The sequence below is a fragment of the Vidua macroura genome, chromosome 7 (genome assembly GCF_024509145.1).
Source record: "Vidua macroura isolate BioBank_ID:100142 chromosome 7, ASM2450914v1, whole genome shotgun sequence".
NCBI lineage: Eukaryota > Metazoa > Chordata > Aves > Passeriformes > Viduidae > Vidua > Vidua macroura.
The window spans coordinates 20,170,766-20,195,480 of NC_071577.1; the positions used below are offsets into that span (position 1 = coordinate 20,170,766).

Below are 24,715 nucleotides of genomic sequence, written 5' to 3' on the forward strand. Positions count from 1 at the left end.
CTGAGTAATACACCACAGTAGGAAAGACCTCTAAAAATAAGTCACCTCTCAGCAGATTCACTCCCTTCCTGTCTGGGTTTGAACCAGTTTGCAACTGCATGAAAGGACAAAGCTCGAGGATGAACTATGGAGAACTTCTGTAATGATCACACTGCCCAAATGCATTCATTTCCCTCCTACTCTGTTTAAAAGAATCCAGTTATTAGGGGTGGAGCAAGGTAGTGCTCAACAGGATGTGCGTGACCAAAGCCCCAATGTGTAGCCTTCTGCTTTCATGTTTATTTTTGGATGCATTTTCCTTTATGCTTTGAAGTAGTTTTTTTGGGCAAGGTAACTAGCATCACAATCACTTATACATGCTAAGGAAGGAAAGCAAGCCCTCATCAACACAAACAATATTTTTTCCTACAGATTCATAGAGTATCTTGGAAGTCTACAGTGTTGTAACAGTAATGAGCCACTTTTTTTCATGTCTGTTAGTGCTCTTCAGACACCAAAGCCAGGAACAATCAGTGCACAAAGAAACATCACCAATAATTCCTATAACCTTCTAGTTCTTCATCAGGGAACAGTGTTCAGCTGTGTGAGAATTCAATGTGAGATTTCATCATCTTTAATCCGCTGTAACAGCGCTGATAGACAACGAGTCTCCAAGGATGAGTAAGCAGAGAAGATCAACAGATGTTCCCCAACAGGATTCTACTCCAACAGACACAGTCATTAGAGAAAAGACTGGCCCATTTTAACTGGTAATTGTTGTGATCAGGACAGTGTCATTTGTTTTGACCAGCATCCCCTGAGTGATAGAAATGAAGGTCACAGAAAATCTTCCTGTGCTTAAAGGGCTGACTGAATATGGGGCTGCATCTATTAAAGAAGGCAACTTACTGTATTTTTGATAAAGAATATCCTATCTTCTCCTCAAAGAATATTTAAATTTTAAAAACTGGCAGACTAATACTGATTTAAAAAAAAAAAAAAAAAAGAAGTCAGTTTAGTAGTAGCTATCTTTTTTTCTTTCAGGTATAGACCCAACTACAATAGTACACATAGAAATTAATAACTTTGCTGTATATTGTGCATTAAGTATATCAATAAAATATATCTAATCTGGGAATCATTATACCAATACAATTGCTTCTTAGAGCAACACAGCTCATATAGGATAAGTTACTTTTCAATTTAAACAAAACTCAGAGAAGTCTGCAAATTCACAATATGAAGTCTGAGAGATTCTGAAAATTCTAAACTTAGAAATAATTAAAATAGATAATATTTCTCTCAAAATCTAGTTTCAGGATAAATACTAAAAGTTTCATAAGCAGCATAAAGGATATGTAATTTTCTTTCAAAGAATGGCATATATTTGAGGTATAAAAATATTTGTTGCAAATATGAACTTCATCAGTAGGCAAATTTTTAGTGTTAAGAAGGACAGTTCATAGTTTTTACTCCTAGCATTTCAGATTAGTTGTACAGTAAAGACAATACTGAATCTATTTCTGTTGTTTCATTTTCCAATATTACATTCACAATCTAAAAATAAGAAACAAATATTTTAAATTGCAGTATTGGATTTGCTTTCCTCTGTAGGAATAACTCTGTTATTTGGTTAACAGAGTTTTTATTTTTTTCCTTCCCTAAAAACAAGGAAATAAAGTAAATTTCCCCAAAAAAGTTAATTTCTTGGGGAAAAACAAACAAATTTAAAAATAGCACATACTGTATTTTTGCACTTCTATTATTAATAATAAAAATTCTTCATACATAATATCAGTAACCATTTTAAGAGTACTAACCCTACAATTTATTTACATTGCTCTTTTACTACAGTATTACATTATTTTGGAATTATTCAAGTTTTTTCTCTAGATAAACTACACTTCTTTCATGAATTAAGTTCTCATTATGTGGACAGTTGAAATTTGCCCACAGTAGATTTTAGCTTTTACAGTATCTGGGCTATAATGAACTGACATTATTGCCTTTCCCCATTTTTTCATTGTACCATATGTATTAAATATCAGTGATCCACTTTTGGCTTTGTAGGTTTTCTTAACTTTTCTTTAATTAAAAACTGAATGACATGTAACAATAACAGTTTCCTCATACAGACTTTGTCACAGCAAAGATATATGAACCTTAGGTAAGGCAGAAAGAACAATGCAGCATCCAAAACACAAAAAGTCTTCCTTTAAAAAAGTATTTACTTTTCATCAGGTAACAATAATATTAATAATAATATAGTACTGGTGCTACTGCTAGAATATTTTGGGAAAATGTTCTTACATAATTTTCCATCTATTTTAAACTTTATCACATGTTAGCTGCAGTTTATGCAGACTCTGGGATTAGCAGGTTGTAAGGAAATAAATATTACCTTGAAAAAATGAACAACTTTATTATATCTGAGACCAACCAGCAAAGCTGTATTACATTGAAAAATTTTCCACTCACTGAGAGCACAGGGATAGCCTCTTGAAAGAAAGCACATCAAAATATATGAGAAGTTCACTGTAAAATGGCACAAAAGGCAAAGAAGCACCACAATCTAAACTGTGATCTCTGACTGACACCTGCAGCATTTGTGACGTGTTCTACGGCCCAATTTCATAAAAGCTGCAACATGCAAGGTGTGTGCTAAAGCTGCCTATGATCTAACACACATCTAACAGTACTTCTAACACACATCATCTTCCACAAAAGCATCTATCATCAAAAACCTCAGCAAAATCATCAAAACTGCTATAATCAAAACTGTATTAATGATTAAAGAGCAAATTATGTTGTAAAAAAATTTTAAAACAACTTTAAATATAAGAGTCAAAAATTTTTAAAAGGGAACCTCCACACCCCCAATAATCCTGATAAGAGAACAACAATCTCTGAATGCTTAGCAGGAAATTCATATGCATGGGAGAAATGACTGTGCTTATACCAATCAAAAGTGAGTTATTACAAAAATGTTACCAGAAAAACCTAAAATTGGATTTATTCCCCTCATCATTATCTTGTAAAACACTATCTACATGATCAAATTTCTGACTACTGGCAAATGTTACATATGTTAAAACAGATGAGACCACTGGCATATTTAATCTTTTCATGCCAAGGCCTAAAACTACAATGCAGCTGCTGTAGCAAAAAATCCCTGTGAACTGCAAAAAAATATTGCCTTGTCAAATTCTTCAAATTTGCTGCAAAACATCAGTAGCTGTAGAACTTGCCAAAACATTTTCATTTAGCTGTAGAACCTGCCAAAAAACAGTACAAATCCTGGCTATGCAATTCAAAGAATGATATCTGATATTGTCAGAGCATTCAATGGCAAGCATGTTTCACTCACACAGTGGTCTTTCATGCTATGCAATTCAAAGAATGATATCTGATATTGTCAGAGCATTCAACAACAAGCATGTTTCACTCACACAGTGGTCTTTCATGCCTTGGCAATGCTGCACCATTAACTATGCTCAAGGTAACATATTGTTAGGCAGGTGATGAAAGTGCCAATTCCTCCATCAACGTAGATAGTTGGGGATTTGACTTTCTTTCTGATACTGACTTTAGAACTGCTTTAGGATAATTATTTGGAATATAATACTGCTCTTTTGCAGGAAAACAGAAAGAAAAAATAAATCCATCTGTCCACAATTAGAAGATGAACTTAAATGTTAGAACCAGCACCTACTTCTTAAATATAATTAGTGTCCCTAGACCTGCAACTTTAGGATACTGTCACACCATCTGGTAGCTCTGCACAACACCTACACTTGTACAGTCACCACTTCAAAGAAGCTGGAAGTACAAACTGGCAGTAGTGTAGGCCAGGCCAACAGGATGCCTTCCAGTTCCCACAACACTTTTCAAATCAGATGTAATGCTTGCAAAATTGCAAATGGATTCAAGTTCAGTAACCTTCTGCAGCAATATGTTAACGAAGTCTTCTCTGCATGGATACCAAAGCAGACAGACTACAGAATAAAGAACCTCAGCAGTATGTTCTCCACAAAGTAAAGTTTTAAGGGAATTCACATGTAATCAGTAAGTCAATTTTTAAGTGATCTTGATCCATCTGCAAATTCTAAACCCCTTACAGCTGGTGATGAGACAAGAGTAAATGAGAATAATTTAAAATTTCAGAGTATAATAAGAATAGACTCCTCATAAAAGCTGGCAATAAAAGCAAATTTAAGGCTAAGAGAGCAACACCTGCAGTATATAAATAAACTCTACCAGAAATTCTACCACCTAAGTTATTTCATTACAAGAGGCCCACAAGAAAGAAATACAGGAGTACGTAATCATACGTAATATGAAGCACTAAAAGAGAAGTAAAAACTTTCCTTTTTTTTTTTTTTCAGGCTAATTTAAAATAATTATACTTTGCTTATGACATAAATGTCTTCATACTATGTGGTGGTCCATCCTGGAGAGGACAGGCTGTGGGCCAACCATGCAGCAAATAACAACATTAGACCCTGGACACTGAGAAGCTAAAATGAGAAATCTCTAGTTAGGTTATGGTGAGAAGTGAAGGAGAAGAAAAGGATGATAGGAACATTATGCAGATTAAGTTAATCATTGTAAGGTTATGTTCTGAACCCTGCCCTCTGATTAGTTAATTGTGTGTTCCATGAAAGGTATTGTTTCCATTTCTCTCTGTTCCTTGGTTCCCTGCCTTCAGATAATGTTTATATAAGACTGTGTTTGTCCCATTTGGGGGTCTTCTAAAGGAGCTATGTAGATCTGCGCTGTTTATGATTTGTGTTGCGCCCTCATGTGCCTTCTTTTATCTACATTGAAGCTTTCCATTTCTAGCCCTTTAGTCATTCCAGTCTCTTTTTTATTTTTTATTGCCACACTCCCAGTTGATTCTGGTCCTGGGGCTGCATGCACCAGCAGCAACAAGGGCTCATCCGACGTGCAATGCAACAATACTATATTAAAAATACTTCCAAGGTCAAGGCATTTTTTTCTGCATTAACTGCAAATGAATCTGAACTTACCTCCCAAAGTGATTTGAAGTCCTTCTGCTCAATTCGAAGGAGCTCACTGTGTTCCCTGGTAACAATGGTTGCATGGCGAGGAGTGTTATCCAGAATGGACTCTCCAAAAGCAGTTCCTATTCCAAGAGTACATATCGTCACAGCATCCTTTGATTCAAAAAAAAAAAAAAGGATACATTAAATATTTTAGGATGTTTTGAGATTTTTTGTGTCTTATTTTTGAAAGCACTACCTTGAGACTCTTCAGCAATCTGCTTAAAAAGAAAATTAATTTAAGTGTCAACAACAAAAAAATCAATATGCTGATAAACAACATGGGAAACTTTAACATGGAAACAAGTGGGACTTCTGTTTTCTATATTCATCAGTTGAATTAGACATTTCTGAAAGCAAATCTGAGAACACAAGAATCACTTTCATCTTTATAAAAACCTATGATCTCTGTTAATCTAGCTCTAAACACTGCTGTGATTATGAGATCTTTAGAAATCCCAGAGGTGATGAGAAGGTAACTAGAATCAGAAACGCAATCTTGGAAAATAAACTTCTGTCCTAGACAAGCTATCCTCATCAGAAAGACAATTCATCTGTTATGTTTTCTGTTATGTAAATGTAACTTCCAATTATCATATCCTCTTGTATTTATATTGCATTTCTCTATTGTACAAGCAATGTGTTTGTACCATTGAACCAACTCTTGGCCCTTCTGTTGAAAATGCCAGCAAATCTTTCAATTGTTTATGGATGTTTTTCAATTAACTACCAGACAAAAAAAATAATTATTTTCACATAAATCAGGGATTTCAAGAAAACTATTAAAGTTCAAACAACCTGGAAAAAATGGATCCATGTACAGAGCAAGAAGAAGGTCCCAAACAAGCAGCAAAGTCCACTTCAAAGGTGTCTGTATGAGCACATGCCATTCTAAATGATGTCTAAATGAATCTCCCTTGGCCAGGAACTCCTCTGTAGTAGCTCCAATAAAAAATATGAGCTACTGCAGAGAAAACAAGTAGCCATTAAACAACTTGCTTGAATCAAGATCTTTAGATACATGCTCTATTTTGAGCTCAAAAGTTGCTTTGTTCCTCATCACAGATTTGAAGCTGAACACTCACGTCTTTTTTCTGAGATGGGTCTTATCTATTCCATATAGGTTATCGTCTTTTATCTGAGACGGTCTGTTAAGTAATTTAAAAATTAGCAACAGCATAAAAATTTAAATCATACAAACTGTTCTTAACAAAGGGAAACATTGCATATGCACACAGACAATTACAAATAAACATATAAAAACACACGCTAATTTTACTTCATACAACATGAGAAGTATAGTTTAATTCTAAAATGTAGGATTCATACAACATCAACAAAAATCAAAGCAGAAACGTTTGTTATCCTCGTGGCTGATAATCCAGAAGAGATGCATGATTATGTTTCAGCATCATTTTCTGTTTTTAGAATTGCACTGCTTTCCTTTCATGCATCTAATAAGTCATAATAGGCAAATGTTATTAAGATAAGGTTAGTAGCTTTGTAATTGCAATACAAAGACAAAAGCCCATAATAGTCCTGAACCATAGCAAATTGCTCTTGCACAGATGTTACCATATAAAATTGTGTGTTCAGGAAAACAAAATCAGTTATGTCTCAGAAAAGATCAAGGAAAAATTTACCAACTGTCAGAAGGAAAATAAGAACAGATTTTCTTTAAAAGAAAGAATATTCGGGAATGAGCACCTAGACACCTAAATAGAAGCCTCTGCAAACAGACTATAATACAGTTTATACACTGAAGTCTGCCTTCCCAAGCTTACATTCCAGAGTTGAAACTCTCTATGCGTGCTATGATACTCACAATGGCATTCAAAGGAGCAACAAAGAAAATGTGCTTACTGCTCATACAAAATTTGATCTCCAGATATACAATACATTATTCTCAATCCTATTCAGAAAGTTCAGATAAAAGAGCTCTGTTCAGGACAGGACAACTGAACAGCCTGGCATAAAAGAAACTCTTCCTGTAGGTAGATCATAAATATTGTTTACATCTTCTAACTTCTCACTCACTCCTCTCCCTTCAAAAAATATAACTCATTTTAAACATTTCACCTTCTCTAACTGTTTACAACCATAAAGAATAATCTTTAATGACAGAACAGACATGAGAAGAAAAAAGGATAATTGTTGGTTAAGAAATTACTTTTTAAGATAACTTCTGATGAGGCAGTTGTTAAGCTTAAGAAATAAATTAACACTGTGGGGGTTAGGTCAAGAGGCTGGAATGTTGCTATCTACATTCATTAAAGGAAAGTCCAGGCTTCCATCTGATGCCTTGTTAAGGCTGACCTAGAACAGAGGCTAGATGGAGTTAAAGAATAAAGTAGGTACTTATTAGAAGGCCTCAATGGATACACCTTGGGCCATACAAGAGCCCAGCCAGGGCTACTCCCCAGATGAACCAAAATGGTCACAAAATGGACATCCAGTCACGAGGTCTCTCACTTTTATAAGTTCTGGTCCATTCGTATATTGGAGTTACTTGTCCAGTTATAGCTTGAAGTTATGAAGTCTCATCTTTCTTGTTTCCCTCTCTTCAGTCCACATTGTTTATGCTCTTGGGCCTGAAATTTGGATCAGCTGTCCTTGGTCCTAAGCTAGAGAATGAATTGGTTTTTCTAGCTATTCTATGAAGAGAGCTTACCATCCCTTAATATAAAGCTTAGCACTACACACTAAAGCAGTACAGAATCTGAAAAATATAAAAGCTAAAACCTAATGCATCACATCAAGTTCTTTCAGATTTTTTGCCCAGCCATCACAGTTCTCCACAGAGATGCAGTTGCACAAGCCAGCTGGGCTTCACAGCCCCATTTTCTCACTACTCCTTGTTTATACATCTCCAGCCTCCTCGGGAATCAGGTGTGTTGCCTATTATGCCTGTTAACCTTACACTCAAGGATCTCCTGCTGTTCAGTGAAGACTTCAGATGGATTGCTGGCAGCTCAAAACTCTGTTTGCTGTTCCCCTCTGCAATCCCAGAAGCAGCAGGGTGTTCTAGGTAACCAGCTAACATTCACACAGCTATTTAAAAGGCAGTATTAGAGACTTAGAAAGATGAGATTGCTTCCATTGCTAGCTGTCCTCTGTACACACTATAAAACAGTAGCATTCAAATCAGAGGCTGTTTGTGTATGTAGTTTCACTGACTCTTACTGCCAGATGAGACACATGCAGGGAAAGCATTCTTAAGCCTTTCCCTCACCCCATCAATCCAAAACATTATTGAATTTGCAAGACCATTTTATGGAATGGATGAGAATCAGAAACAAGGCTCTGTTGTATTCCCTTCTCCACCATCTCAAGGATCATCCTGTATCCCTCCCCCTTGACTTGTGACCCCTTCTGTTTCTCAAGCTGACAAACAGAATTTTTGTACTGTGTGTAAATAAAATCATGGTGTCAGAAAGAAAAATTAAGAAATCAGGGAAAACATTACTAGTGCTAGGCTCTAAGGGATTGAGGATGTTCCTTTGAAATTTTAGTTTGTTCAACATTTTGAGTTTATAAGGGACCTGATGTAGCTAAATTCTTTTTGATTTCATCATTTTCTTACACCTTGCATCTTTATCTCACTTGTGTCTCTCTAGGAAATCATATCTCTATGTTTAACTGGAGTTTTGCAAAAGCTGGCATTTTAAGAAGTTTGCTTATTATTACTTGGACACAGTTCAGTTTGTCCTCAGCAAAAAATTCCTTTTATAACAAAGAAACCAAGGATATACATGAAAGTAAATGATGAAGTGATTTTTTTGTTCCATTACTTTCACTTGAGTGTTTCAGCCATTCAGACAAGAAATCCTTATCAAACTATTTCTAACAATAACCTAGAAATACCTTCTGAACACACTAAAACTGCTGTTTGCAAACATGTCAGACCACCCTCTTTACACAAGACAAGGTTATTTGCTTAAAGAAGCATTACACTTCTACAAAAACTGTGAGCAGTTTCTCTTTTAGTACCTAATTAAAATATGTATGGTTCAGATTAACTGTACTGTAATACCACATTCATTATTTCCATACCTTTCTATCTGATCTTCTAAAAGCTACCTGCAATGTCTTGGATGTTTTCCTACATCACCTGACAGACAGAAGTGAAATTATTTTTCTATATTAACTTCCAATAAGCAAAATTCAAAACCAAAATGAGCACAACCACCACACTGGAGCTCAGCATGAGCCGACACACTCTGCTTACTACATTAGTTCAGTCACTCTCTGTGTTACAATGGGTACAGCAGTTCTCATGCTCAAACTAAATAATTTAAAACTAGCTTAGCATATTTATACCAGTAACTACAGTACAAACCTATGTCACAACTTCATATAGGTTATCTCCAAAATACATAATGGCATTTTCATGCTGAAAGCAGTATTGCAAGGACTAGCCTGTTTAAATCCCTTTCCTCGCTAACACTTCATCTTATCATACACCTCCTTTGTCCTCAATTTCAAAGAGCTGTGAAATTCTTCCATTTCTTACATGAACATCTGAATCTCTTTCTTCACAGTCATTCTTCTCAGCAACCCCACTAACTTATTTGGCTTTTCATCCCCAGCCCTCTGCATCTTCTTACAGCTGACACTGCTGTACCATCCAAGCACTCACAGCTCCTCCTTTATAGCTTTTCTAAAACAGGCTAATTGTTTTTTAAGTCAATGCCCTATGTTCAATTTGGTCAATTTTTAAAAACTGACCTGCCTAAAAAATTCCATCATAACATAGGCAAGATAAGCTGGCAACAGGCCCCAGCACACACCATGATTCAGCTGGCAAAATAGAGGAAAAAAAAAACAAATCAGAAGATCAAATTGCTATTGGTCTTTGTCTTTTTTCTCTTCATTCCTTCATAGTTTGTTTGAAAAATCTTTGGGGTAAAAGGCTCTGAATCTAATTCTGAAAAATCACGATGTTGCAGAATCTAACATCATTGTAACCCTGACGCTTTTGTCATGACGCATTTATTCCCAGCTTTATTCTGATACATTGCCAACAGTCATCCTTAGACTGTTCAGCTTCAAAACAGAGTTCAAAAATGAAACATACACAAGGCAATTTGTCAGCAATGTTTTTAAGACAACACTAAACCAGAAATATCTCTAAGAGAAACTTCTATTACTAGGTATCTCAACACTGGGTAAGCAACAGTGCCAAATAAAGATGAAATTCAGAATCTGATCATAACTGAGGACAAAGACCTCTTTCTGATATATTCTACAGAGGCTGCATTTTCTGGTTATTTTGAAGGTAATTTAACTATATTTTTCTATGACTTATAAGTACTGTATTTATCAGGGTATTTGTTACAAACAAGTTGAGGCAAGATCAAACCAGTTCATTACAGTTACCTCTGGAATTCACAGTGAGACGTTTTCACCTTAGGAAAAGTCCTCTACGATTTCTTCTTGATTGTTGAATGCCCATAAAAATCCATCAATAGTTTTCACAGACTCCACTCAGGATGTACTGGATGAGTAATCCTGTCAAATCTCTATAGCCATTCCAGTGGCAGATGAAATTATCAGCACATTTTACCAGCCCGGTGGAACAAAACTAACAGTAACAGCAAAATTTTCTCTGGCCAAACTCGTTAAAACAGATGTGTATGGTAAATAGATTAGACGATTTACAAAGTGTCCATTCCAGCACCGAACACTGCCCGCACTCGGGTTTGCTTTGTGTTCTGACACTGCCCTCTCGTGACAGAACACAGCTTTGCAAGCAGAAAGGATTTTGCCAAACCAGTACTAAAACAAGGCTTTAATGAGGTCCTAATTAGCCGTGTCTGTCTCTACTAAAGCCCTTAAAGCAACAGACGTAATAGTTCCTGTTATTGTAATTTCAAATAATAGCTAATATGAATATTTCTGTTTATATGAATTCTCAACTTGGTCCTAATCAGTATCATTAATATTTTCTGAGAGAAATCCCAGGCATCTACATTAGTAAGCTGCTGTACAGCAAGAATGTGCGTGAATACCCCACTAGCTACACTGAAGTCTTGCTCCATTAGTACATTAAGATTTAATTTCTAATGCAAGACATGTTCCTACATGCTTCTGTAGGAACAAAGGCTATTAAGACATTTTTAGTAGGGACCAAGTGCACAGTAACTTACTGCACTTCTAATGGGAGAAAGTTACCAATCACCAAAGGTAACTGCACTGAGAGGTAGCACATGGTATCTGTTACACAATGCATTCATTCCTAGGCTTGATGAAATTTAAGTTTCCCAAGTACATAGATAAACACCTAACAAAATGGGACTTATATTTTTAATCAAGAGAATTGATGTTCTGTATTTACATTAACACTGTAGGTATCATCATATAGGATAATTCAAGCTGCAAGAAAACTCAGGAGGTCATCTAATACAAGCTTCTGCTTATTTGAAGTATTAAACAGTATCCAAATTAATTAGTCATGCCTGAAGACATTTTAACCAATAGGAAACCAAATACCAAGTTAGCTTCTCTCCTGCTAGGAAAGACGGAATAATCCTGTACTTTTACAAATTTCTACAAACTTCTCAACTCAGGTAAACATCTGTATCTGTCCTGCTCTGCTGGAAGTTTCTCATTAGCATTAGTGCCATTTATGGTATAATAGTAACAGCAGAGCAATTAGTCATTATTACAACTTTGCAAAGGAACCCTTCACGCCTGGGAGATGTGATTGGAAAATGTGCTCCAAGTACCCCTACATCTTAAGCACTGGTCATCCATTCCCAGCTGGGAGCACAATGCTGTCAACTGAGTGTGCCAGGGCTGCCCTGACAGCAATACAACACCTTATAGCCTCCATCATCTGCGTTTGTAGTGAGCACAGTAGGCAGGGAGCGCTAGCAAGTACTTCAAATTCAAGAATTTGAAGCACCAGTACCGTGCCAACAAGAAAGTACAGGCAAGACTGTACAGGAACCACATCCAGGAGCTACAGGCAGGAGAATGAGAAGGAGACCAAGAATGAACAAGGTATAAACCCCAAGCTGAAGCAAAACTAGAGAAGATGTTGGACTCAAATTTATGAGTCCCCAAACATCCAAATTATCCAGACAGGAATGGTAAATGCATGGGTTGCCATGTTTTTGGCAGTGAGGCTGTATTCTAGGGCAACTAGGCAGTGGTAAGAATTCAGTTCGTTATTCATGTGAGAAGGAAAGGTGAGGTAAGAAATAGCTGCAGAATATAATTTCTAGAACTAGAATTACATGAATTGTAGTTCAACAGCTTCCTACTAGCAGGAAAATTGAGTTAACCTGAACAAGCAGGAAAAAATATTTACATTATTTTCATTAAGAAACTGAAGTGTTCCATACTCCAACTAATGGAACAAATCAACACTCCAAAGATTCTTAATTTAACATCCAGATTGTGCAGATGTATTACTTTCTGAGTAAAGAGCATTGATTCTTCACAACAGTGTAGTGCCATCTTTTGGCAAACACCGGAAAATCCTGATTGCTTTAGATGTGCACAGAAAAGGGTCTCATAAGAGTCCAGTACTGTTCCAAATTGTGACAATACCAATGACAGCTAGGCCATGCCAAGAATTGCTCAAATTAAGCTAATTATACTCTCAATCAATCTCTACTTAGTGCAGTGAAGAGGTTGCTAAAAATAATATGAAAGAAGCTTATTTTGCATCTACCATTCTACTGCAGGAAATAGAAAGACCCAGTACTCACACACTGCCTTGACTTGCATTCTGACCCGATTTCAATGGTGATGTAATGCTCCACAAAGTGAAAAAAATCCAATTTCTGCTATGAGCAAAAAACTTTCCTCAATCAGCCAAACTTGGGCAAAGAATACACCATCACCATTCCCCCCCCACCACATGCAATATTCAATCCAGGTGGGGAAAATGGGTAGTAGTCCTGGGTAGCTATACTACTCATGAGAAGGCACAATGAGCCCCTTAGCAGAGGTACAACTCCATGCCAAGCTACATCATGGGACAATCACTGGTCTCAAACATGGGAGCAGGGAAGGGACAGGATGCCTTCCCAGAAGACTATGCTCACAGCAGCAAGTACATGACACTAGACAACATGGATGAGAGACTCTAGGAGAAGTATCTCATCCCTTTGGATTTTTATTTACTCTAAATTTTATAAATCCAGGAGCACGAAGATACTGAGAAACCACTTTAAAATTGTGGAGAATCTTGCTTGTTCTTCTGTTTCTTAACACTGAATAGGCATTACCTATAGGCTTCTTGTCCAACATGGCAGCAGTTCCAATAGTCTGCTATTACTACACTACTTCCCCATTTCTGCAGTGGAGACTGCATTATGCTGTCATTAAATTGCACTGTCAGTGGGTTCACTTTGAACTTCCTGAAGAAGAACTGAATTAAAATATTTCTAGGGAATTAATTAACAACTCTCCAATCTTTAGCACAACTTCAACAGCACTACTAGAAAAGACAGAGGAGTCTTGTTTCACATTAAAATGTAGACCATTTCCAGAGCATTACATTTCAATTTCTTGAAATCAATGCCATGATTTGCCTTCCTTAGACTAAGGATAACTAAGACTAAAAGAGACTCAGAGAAACATACACATCCTTGTGATATGAAAAAATATCTGTATAGAATGTGTCGTTATCTACCTCACCATAAATTATATTCTTCCTTTGTACTACTGACTGGATGGTCACAATGAAAAATCTATTTTACCTGGTGGTTGCTTGTATCAGACACCTTCACATCCAGTGATCCTGTCAGGACAGCATACCAATTCGTCCCAATATCACCCTGACGGAATACTGGAAAGATGAAATCTTGTAAATAAGCATTATCACTTCAAGTTTAACAACAGTAATAAACATTTTCTCACATATTACTGCAGTACTGCAGTCACCATACAATTTGCCATATGAGATTACTTATTTACTATTACAGTAATACTTCCAGTAACACTAGAAAGCACATATTTTAGTAAACTAGTCAATACACTATGGAAACAATGAAAGCACACAGAAGTGCTTCACTCTTCTCCCCAGTTTGTTCTACTGTTCTCTTAGTTAATTAACCAACCAAAGAAACAAAACAAACAAGGAAAAGGTTTTTCTGAACATTGTCCCTTTGAAATTCACTATCTTCCAGTGCAGACACATCTACCAATGAATTCAGTAAGAGTTCTGGCTGAACAGCAACTGCAAGACTTTGATGTCCAGGCATTCCAACTGTGTTATTACAGAGCATCAAAATCCCTGTAACTCTAAGCAAACCCCAGTGCTGCATGCCGGATTTACCTGAGGTGTTTCTGAGACTTTACTAATACCACAGGTTTTCATCAGCTATTCCCCTGTTATGCATTCCCATCACAGGACTACCACTACTTTCCATCTCAGCTTCACAGACCAAGCACAGGTGAGCACCTACATCTGGCCCACGGGTGCCAGTGCAGGCACAGAGCTGTTGCACCCTGCAGCAGTTTGCAGCTCTGCAGGTCTGGCTTGTGCCAGCCAGGGTGCCTGGAAACCACACACTATCAGTGATGTGCCTTGCTGACACACCTTTGCCCCTGACAGCACAAAGCACTGGCAAAAGCAATCAATAATACATTTATAGGGGAAGAATGAGGCTTAAGTCCAATGACTGGCTTGTAATCTTTCGAAAGAACAGTGGCAGAGTCTTAACATCCTACTGTATGCCTTGTTACCATAGATTCACTACACACTGCATTTGTAGAGCAAGCAGCACTTTAGTCCTGCTTTGCCCCATGACTGTGACTGCAAACATTTCACTGATTCTGCTCTCATCAATCTCCTAAAGACAATCACATTTAACTCCCAAGTTTATCTACATAAAATACATAATCATATGAAGCTGTCTTACATGTGATCCCTTTTTCCAGATTTTCATAATATCCACAGAGACATATCTGCTGGAGAAGGTTTGGATGAAATTTCTCAAAAGCTTTCACTTCTTTCAGTCGTGTGAATATTATATCTACATCTTCACTAGAACGTTCCAAAGGCCTGCAAGAAAACAAAAGAAAACAAAAGACAAGGGTTTAATCAGAGAAACAGTCCCACCTGCATGCACCAAACTTAAAAATGTTTGCATTAAATAGCACACCATAATATAAACAAATTAAAGTGCATTTTACAACTACATAATTAAGTCCTTCCAAGACATCCTAACAACTGCCCTTTATCAACTTGAGTATGATTCTTATCATTTCAACACAGGCAGTGTCCAGAAGCCCACTTAGCACCAAAGTCTCGATGCAGCATCACTGTACAAGTATATATGATGATACAGTTCTTATCCTCAAGATCTTTGAATGATATGTAGTTTTAGGTTTGTAAGAAAGCATTAACAAACAGAAGTCCAAACACACAAGAGGTCCCTGTAATCAGTGCCCAAATCAGATGCTCTCTATCTGGCTAAATGGAAAGCATTAGTTACCAACAGTAACTCCTACATCCAAGCTTCTCTTCTGCATTTTACTGACTATAAACTGACTTTCCTCTTCTCACTTTCAAGGAAGAAGGAAAACTTTAATATGCATATTCTCTTCGATGAAGTTTCTGTCTCTTAATGTTAGACAAATTAAATATCCAAGCAAGAATCTTAATTTTTCATCGGTAACAGTCATGAGTTTTAATTCCAATATTTAAAATATTTAATTGATAATAATAATATTGACAGCAACACCTTTTAAAAAAAACAAGATTTCAAGAAAAATAAAATTGCAGAACTCTCTACAACAAAGCAGCATGTACACCAGCAGTTCAGCATATTACTACATATTTATGAAAATAAAGCGAATTAGCTCTGTATCACACTTTAAATCTGATTATCAAGTATTATGAATCAGCAGGTAAGCCAAACACTAGCTGACAGCATTAGAAAAAAAAAATTGTAACAGACTAAATGCAAACCACTAAGGACAGAAAGAAGCAGACTTTTCCTAGGACATCATGCTGGACCAGATGAAGAAATTATTAATGTATAAAGGCATAACAGAAAGAGAGAACTGCTAGTAATCACTAGACTTATCACTCACTCAAATGTTGCTAGTTAATTTTACTGATAAAAATGTCCATTTTGCCAGTGGATGAGCTTATAATGAACAGAAGTCAGGCAGCTATAATGAAAGAAGACTAAATTCACAAATATATATCTTTATTCACCTTATTGTTATGCTAACAGTGTAAGCACTGCTTCCAACAAGATTTTTTAAAGATTCCTCTTTGAAATCAAAGACTTCAAGGCATCCAAATCTTTGTCTCAGTGAAGAAATCCAGATCCTACTTGCACTGAATCACAGTATCTCATCTTTCTTATTAAATTATGTCTAGGAGGGATTAAATCTCTATTCTCGTTTATACTCCAATTTACCCTTATTAACTACAGATGAGAATAATAATTCTCTGGTGTATGCACTTGCTTCTACATCACAGTGACATCCTCTTACCACTTCAAACTACAATCAACTACAATAGCTCACTTTTGAAATATTTCATGTAAGATTTTCACCCATTTCTTTTTTTCTTGGCTGTGCACTAGCTGACAAGTACTAATAAGCATTAACTGTCTTGTCAAAATCCTTTTAAGAAGATTAGGAGGTGCAGCTTGCAAACAGGTTTACAATCTACTTATACAAGATCTCTACCCAAACTACACTAACTCTTGAAACACTAACTACCTTAATTTACAGACTCTCAAAAATAACAGCAAAACCCAACAACTCAAAAAGGTGAGATCATTCTCAGAAAATCATCCAGTTCAAGATTTAGCTGTTTGGTTAAGATCATGAATTCTTATTCATAAAAATTAACAAGGATTCAACTTGTTTGACAACAAGATGCCTTCAGATTTTTTTCAGAGCTCCTGGGAACATCCTCAGCATTAAAGGAGTACAAAATTAACAACAGGTTTCCCAAGCTGAGGTGGCCCTTATCCTTACGGGAGCACATGAAATTTTGCCTGTGTAAAATTTCAGACTGCAGTGTAACAGTGGTATTAGTAGCACTCAAACTCATTTCTGCTAAGCGTTTAGAATCTATAGCAATGAATCTGGTTCCAAAAGCCATGTATTAGTTACTGAGAAAAATGTACCATGGCATCAATTAACTGGTTTTCCACAGGCCTGCAAAACTCAGGCACAGTTTGACCACTTTCTACAAAGCATCTTTTAATAAAATTATCATCATGGTAACTTGCAATTATAATTAACTTGACATTAATTATCATTAATTTAACATTAATCTATTTATGATGCCAAATTTTGTTTTCTGTTTCCTAAGTACAAGCTCCCTAACCTGGAACATAAACAGGACAGGACAATAAAATGTATTTCTTCATCATAACTATCTTACTGTAAACTTGTTTTTTGTAAAGCATAGTTTGGAGTAATACTTAAACAGCTAATGTTATAATATAGTCCTTAGACCATTAATGATTCAATCTATTAACAGAAAAGTAGATGGCAGATGGAGAATTATTCAAACTTTATTTTCACTGTAGTCACACTTAAAAAGGGCAATGGTATTAATCCAAAAAGGAACCATTCCTCAGAACACAAGCAGTGTTGCAAAAGTCAGTCCCAAGGAATATCCCTACACTCCCAATATGGCTCCAAAAGCCCCTGGAAATACTTTTCCAGATACCTCATCAGAGTACCTAAAGACAGTTCTCTGTGATCACCACTGTTGTTCAATCTCACTGAGCTTAGCCCTCCTCTGCTAAACTACTGTTGGTGCAGATTTATTTCTGTTCTGTTCTGGTACATTGATGCTGATGGTACTGAAGTATCCCTTCACTGCTGATGCTGCGGAGTTACAATCTCATATCCATGAGCAAGCAAAGTCAAAAAATGTATTTCAATAAGTCTTCAGCTACCACTTGATTTTCTGCTAAAGCTTCTGTCCTGTACCCATTTCTGAAACCTCAAGACCAAGGTATGGAATTAGGACCATAGGTTAATCTAAAAGAATGAACAAATCTATTAAACCAATGAGGATTCTCCAGCTCTCATTTGGTAGATGTATGAGCTAGAGTAAAAGCATTTTAAGGCAACTGAAGCACCTCCTCCCTAGACCACCCCACCCAATTTAAAATAAATTTTAAGTCAAACTGTGTTGACATCTCATTTCACTGTAGCCAAAACCAAGGGGGCACTTCAAGAGTAGCAATGCAGGCTACCAAATAAATTATTAGGAAGGGATGAAAAGCAAGAGTAATTTATTTTCAATACCCTATAAGCTTTTCTGCTTTGTTTGACCCCAAAATGCCTGCTTATTTATATTACTAATTTGCCTCTTCAGAGCATAGTAAGTGATTAGCTGGCAGTAATGTTTTCACGCAAGACATCATCTATCTTCTCCTTCTTCAATACAACATCACAGCATACATATACAAGTGATAGCATCGATGCTAGTTACACATTTCTATTCAGTAATGTCAATAAGGCATTTTTTAAAGATTATTTTACCCCTCCTGGATGTGAAGATTTCAGGAGTATATTTTATAGAGATAAAATAATTTTTTGACAATGCCTGCTTGACTACCTGTGAAAGGCAATTATAAAGAAAATCTGCCCCAAATCTATCCTCATACAGCTGTTAAGCTCAACATGAGCTGGCAGTGCTGGCAGCCCTGAAAGCCAGCCACATCCTGGGCAGGATCAAAAGCAGCATGGCCAGCAGGTCCAAGGACATAATCCTCCCCTCCTACTCTGCTCTCATGAGACCCCACATGGTGCACTGCATTCGGCTCTGGAACCCCCAACATAATAACATGAACCTGCTGGAGCAAGTCCAGAGGAGAAGCATGAAGGTGACGAGACAGCTGGAGCTCCTCTCCTATGAACACAGGCTGAGAGAGAAGAGAAGGCTCTAAGGAGATTTTAGAGCACCTTCCAGTACCTAATGGGGCCTACAAGAAAGCTGGAGAAGGACAAGACTTGTAGTGACAGGTCACGGGGCAATGGTTAAACTGCAAGAGGGTAGGTTGAAATTAGATATTAGGAATACATTTTAAATTCTGAGGGTGGTGAGGGACAGGAACAGTTTGCCCAGAGACACTATGGATGCTCCATCCCAGACAGTGTTCAAGGCCAGGTTGGCTAGGACCCTGAGCAACGTAGTCTAGTGAAAGCTCTCTGGGCCCATGGCAAGAGGGGTTGGAATAAGACAATCTAAGGTCCCCTCCAACCCAAGCCATTCTATAATTCTCTCTTGTATTTTTAAATGTAAACTACTCAAGCTCAAAGTTCAAATACAGACAGAGGATAGCTGTTACAATTCTTCACATACACAACCTGGGCAAAGTATTTCTGCTCACACGCAATATGCACAGCTCTATAAAAGAACCTATTTTGATTAAGTATTTTTAAGATTATTAACCTATTTGCATGTTTATGTAGGATGTTATGAAAGACTTGTTAACCTAGAAGAAAGAAACAAGTTGGAGGTTTTTTTTATTTGCTTTTGTAAACTTAATCCAACTATAACCTATTACTTTCTGTTACCATGTCCTTTTCTTTAGGTTCTTTCTCATAGCGGGTTTGACATTTGAGAAAACAGAATATATGTGGTTTTACCTTCTTTGACAAGATGCCTCTAGAATTTGAAAATGTTTATTTCTATAAAATGTGTTCAAAACCTGAATCATGCTCTAACTGAATGACAGCATTGAATTCCCTTCCCTTGATCTTTTTAACTTTTTAAAACAGCAGTATTTCAATTCAGACAGCAATGAACAGCCCACGAAAGATGAGCAGATGGATCTATTTCTTCCACTGCTGACTGTAGAAAACAGCTAAAACACTAGAACAAATAAAACGAGTTCATCACTGGGTTAAAACCAAAGCATCAATGCAAAGATGCAAAGGCAAACTCTATGAGCATGAAAGTACCAGTAACCCTTACCATGGGCCATTTAGTGAATTTAACAGTACTTCAAAATATATTCAGCTGTGAAACATGAGCAAGTAGACAGCATCAAGGAATGCCAATTAAAACCAGATCATTTCTCTATGCTCCCTGTACTTTCTTCTGTCCTTTCCTGTCATGCAGAAAAACAATGCTGCAGCATGCAGAAAAATACCAGTACCAATAGACCATCTTCCCTTCATGAGAGCAGAACAATACTGCAACTCTCTCCTCCACACAATGCTGTAAGGCTCTTTGACTTTTCATTTCTCTTTGAGAAAGGAAAGTTTAAGAGTGGAATATCAGTGATCTATCAAAGCATTTTAGACCTGTAGTAAGGCATTTAAACGCTAACAATAAATGAAGTTACTTTTAATCCGTAGTTTCCAGATAAGGGTTTACTTCAATGGCAAGAGAAGATAATGAACTCCCAAGAAGACCACTTTCCACTTTTTACAATGGTATTACTAAACCTGTTTTCAACACTCACACTTCAGACCCTCTTTCCCTTGTCATGGGAAAAGCCTCATCATGAGGTTTTTAAACAATAATCAAATTACTATTCTTTTCTCTTGAATGTCATTTTAAGAGACTTTGGGATTCCAACTCTCATTTCCTCTGACAAACAGGAAATAGAATTTTATTTAAACACTGTCTCCTAGGAAACACCTAAATCATTCCGGAGTTTAGATTAAAAAAAAAAAAAAAAAAAAAAAAACAACCAAAAAAAAAAAAAAAACCAAAAAAAAAAAAAAAACCAAACAAAACAAAACAAAAAAAAACCAAAACAAAACAAAAGAAAAAAAGTAAAATTGCTCATGCTTAGTTTTCAGCTAATTACTACTGTCACCTACACTCAGAATCCCTGTGATAATCTCTCAGGTCCTGCTACATAAAGTACAAGGAATACTGTAGATAATCCTGATCTGCACAGGTACCAAATGGCCAGCCAGTTAAATGGAGACTGACTGGCTGCTAGCTGCAGTCAGAATTTGTTATAGTTGAGTTCTGTCTTCTTTAGTGAGGACAAAAGGAAGGCAAATATAGGGGACTCTTTTACCTACCTCATTATCATATTACTCAATTAAATAAGTTTGATCAATACACTGAAAAATTATTGGAGAATTAAACAGAGCAACCAAGTGTGCTCATTTCTTTACATACTCTGATGTATCAATTATGCATCCTTCCAAAAGATCAAGTTTTAGATCTGTATATACAGTGGAATGGCAAAAGATTTATTAACTGATTATATTCATAAAGACTTATCTCAAGTTAAAAATACACTACTGAACAATATAGATCTAGTAGGAAATAGACTCTTTTCCACCTTCATTTGCGGTCTAGAAAGACAGAATAATTCAAGATAAATCAAAATGCAGAATTATGTTCTTTCATTTGTGAGAATCTTTTTATATTACCAATGCTTTGTAATCAAGATGTGACTACATCTTATTGAATTAAACCTCCAAATTTCATAAACTGGAGCTCAGGACAGTTAAAAAGCCATTTGACAGAAGTAAATCCAGATGCAATTGCATTAACCAGCACTGTAGCTTCATAATAAACATTAAAAGCACTTTAATATGAAGACAGACTCTGAGATACACTGCAAATGAAATCTGTAATTGAACAATATGCATGTGATGATATCCCTCAATTCAAACTCTGGCCACCACTATTCACCAATAACACCACGCCAAATGCACCTTTTCCTAATTTAGTATCTGCATTGTAGCGGCTAGTGAAAATTTAAAATTTACAGCAACAATGAAATAAGTTTTACAGATTTACATTTGCATGCATTTTGACAACTGACAAATTCAAAGATGAAAGGGAAAGTCAGTTCAGGAAGCATTCATGGATACTGATAAAGCAGAAGAAATAGTAACTGATCATGCCAAATACAGTGCAGAAAATACAGCACAAAGGAAGTATCATTAGAATGATAAGCTTTGTTAAATGCAGCAAATTGTAAGGTGCAGACAAAAACAGATGTCATGGTAGATAGAAAAATACTTGTGTTTGGAAAATATCTGGTGAACACCTGACTTTGAGGGCACAATTTCAATTAGCTGGTTTGCTGGTTTTTTTATTCCTTTGCTGGAATATAGAGTTTTGTTATAAAAGAAATTTAATCTGCTCAGAGTATAGGATTTTAGAGATCAAATCCTAACAACATGTCAGAAAGAACTCAGGAAACGAGAGTTCAGACATGTTTCCAGTATCATCTGGTGAAAGAGAAAACCTACAGGTGCACATGTAGTATACCAATTATGCAGCCGCTTCACGAGACTACCAACTAAATTTGAATGTATCATGTCCTAACAGGCATGTGCACATACTGCCTTGCTCTGGTGGGCTATGACAATGTTTACACACACTGGGGTAATCACTTTCTTCTCCTCTTAATACCTGTCCATGGCACAAGAGTGTAACTTACTGCAATCACATGTAACAAATGGAAGCCGATACTGCAAATGTGTAAGCCAGAGGGCAAAGAATAAAACAGCTTGTTTAAAATACAACTCCAGCTCTCACTAGGATTTAATCTGAATTCACATGTTTGATAAAATGCACAGATCTAGAAACAATTATTTTGATTTTTCTAAGAAAACATGGAAAGGAAAAGGCTTTTTTATTATTCATCGAAGACTGCACCTTTGCACTGAACTAGAAAATGAGGTGCACGATGTGGAAAGGTAAATTTGTTATTCATCACTCTCAGAAGACTGCACCCTCACATGAGTGCTAGAAAGCACTTAGGCTATGTCTATACAGCTCTGAGTTTCCACATCCACTGCAGTGCCTTCTGCTGCTATATCCCCACACAGACTTGATCCAAGCATGTACCAGCTTAGTCACACACCACACGGAGAGAAAACACGAAGCACATGAGCCAACCGGAACTGCAGTGTATAGCCATGATTTTGTTCAGATGCAAACTACATGAAAATGGGGATATTCCTATGGATTTGTTACAAATAAAAAGCAAGGGAGGAATTTATATAGAACACAGTGTAAGTTTTACCAATTACACAAAAATATTTTTTAAAATAAAACAGCATCATAATGCAACTGTATTCATAATACTGCCTGACTATAAATCTATATCCCATTATCTTTGACATAATTAAAGGTTATAGAGGATGACAAGCATTTTCTCTATTTATTCTACAACAATTCTCTCAGAATATAAATTCTTTATTCTAGCCTATCTGTATGCTCACAAGGGATCCCTTGTTTACTACCAAGCAAACAAAGCTTGCATCTCAAATACATGTTACACTGAACTAAAATACCAAATCCTGATTCAAATATGTTGCTGTTATGTGCCTTCAATCTGAATTTACATTCAAATCTGTGGGAGGAACAGGTCTGAGATACTACCCAGTATGCATTATTTTGGGTTTTTCAAACATAAATGATGCAAGACTAACAAGGATGACAAGGTTATAAAGGCTCAGTATGTATCATATGTCCCTGAAAAACCCATTCCTACTTAAATAATTTATAAATCATTAGGCAAAGACCATTACATTCTTAACACAACAAGCCAGTGCAGTTACATGCTTTGCCCTGTGATCCACTCCTCCAGTCTGTCACGGCACTGAAGGTTACATTTAATTCAGAGAAAAACACCAGATGCCGTAACTAGCAAAAAAATACTTTGTCTACCATTCAGTAAAGATACTGTCAACATGGAAATTTCCTGGTCAGATGGTGTTTGGTGTGAAAGAACACACAAGAATAGAGAAAACATTTTTCCCAAGTTAACTATACACACATGCATAAATCAGTGACCCTTTTTTTAATTATGTGCAAAGCAGATATACACAAAAGTGCTAAGATTAGAGGGATACTTCTGCTCCCTAAGAAATCAGTGTTAAGGCAACTATTACTTCAAATGTGAAAGGACTGGTTTCCTCAAGAGAAAAATTATTTACATCTCCAGGTATAACCAGGATGTACAGTTGCTCACTGCTGATCCTCTCTCACCCCTGCAAAAATAAAATATTCTTGATTGAGTACAGTGTTCTGAAATTTTCCTTACCTTTACACTTGTAACTTTATATATAAATACTGTCCCATGTATTTGATTTTTAAGTGTGCATCTTTGACTTCTGTGGCCAGTAACTACACATGGAAGCTGGACAACTACACATGGACAAAGCACTGGTAGCCCACAGCCCATCAGTACCCTACACAGTAATAACATTTCTCCTGTAACATTTTGGCAGTTCTTCATTTTTATATGTGTTCTAATTTTAAATGTTTGTAGTTCCACTTTGACACATGATTTGGGGAAAAACCTAAAGAACAAATACAAAATACAAAATTTCTATACGTGATGTATTTTGCTATTTCCATTTTGAATTCTTTTTTTTTCCCTACATAATTATATTGCATAATCCATATTACATGTTATTTTAATTGTCTTTGTTGAGGGTCACTTAACATTCTAAAGCATACCAGTTTTAGAACTGTTTTCCTCCTTGAAATTTATTCATTGACTTAAACATACTAAAACTCTATTTACTGTTTAGTAAAAACACATGGTACTCTATAGAGAATTTACTCATTAATGACCCCACATTCACAGAATTCACACTTGGGATGGAAACTGCTATACAATTTTTAAAAGGTTTAAAATACATAGACATTGATAATAATTCAAATCACTACACTGATAAGATCTATCTATCTATAGAAAATAAATACACTTTAGAAACACAAGTGTGTAAGT

General features: G+C 36.3%; 1 protein-coding gene across 2 annotated transcripts in view; it reads right to left on the reverse strand.

Annotated features, from left to right (window-relative positions):
• Positions 1 to 24,715, reverse strand: part of RAPGEF4 (Rap guanine nucleotide exchange factor 4) — a 147,960-nt gene that overhangs the window by 121,335 nt on the left and 1,910 nt on the right. For both annotated transcript variants that reach the window (XM_053981812.1, XM_053981813.1), the window contains exons 2-4: positions 14,921 to 15,063; positions 13,757 to 13,845; positions 5,010 to 5,156 (exon numbers count right to left, since the gene is read on the reverse strand). In XM_053981812.1, coding sequence (XP_053837787.1) covers positions 5,010 to 5,156; positions 13,757 to 13,845; positions 14,921 to 15,063 — 379 coding nt within the window. The remainder of the gene's footprint in view (positions 1 to 5,009; positions 5,157 to 13,756; positions 13,846 to 14,920; positions 15,064 to 24,715) is intronic.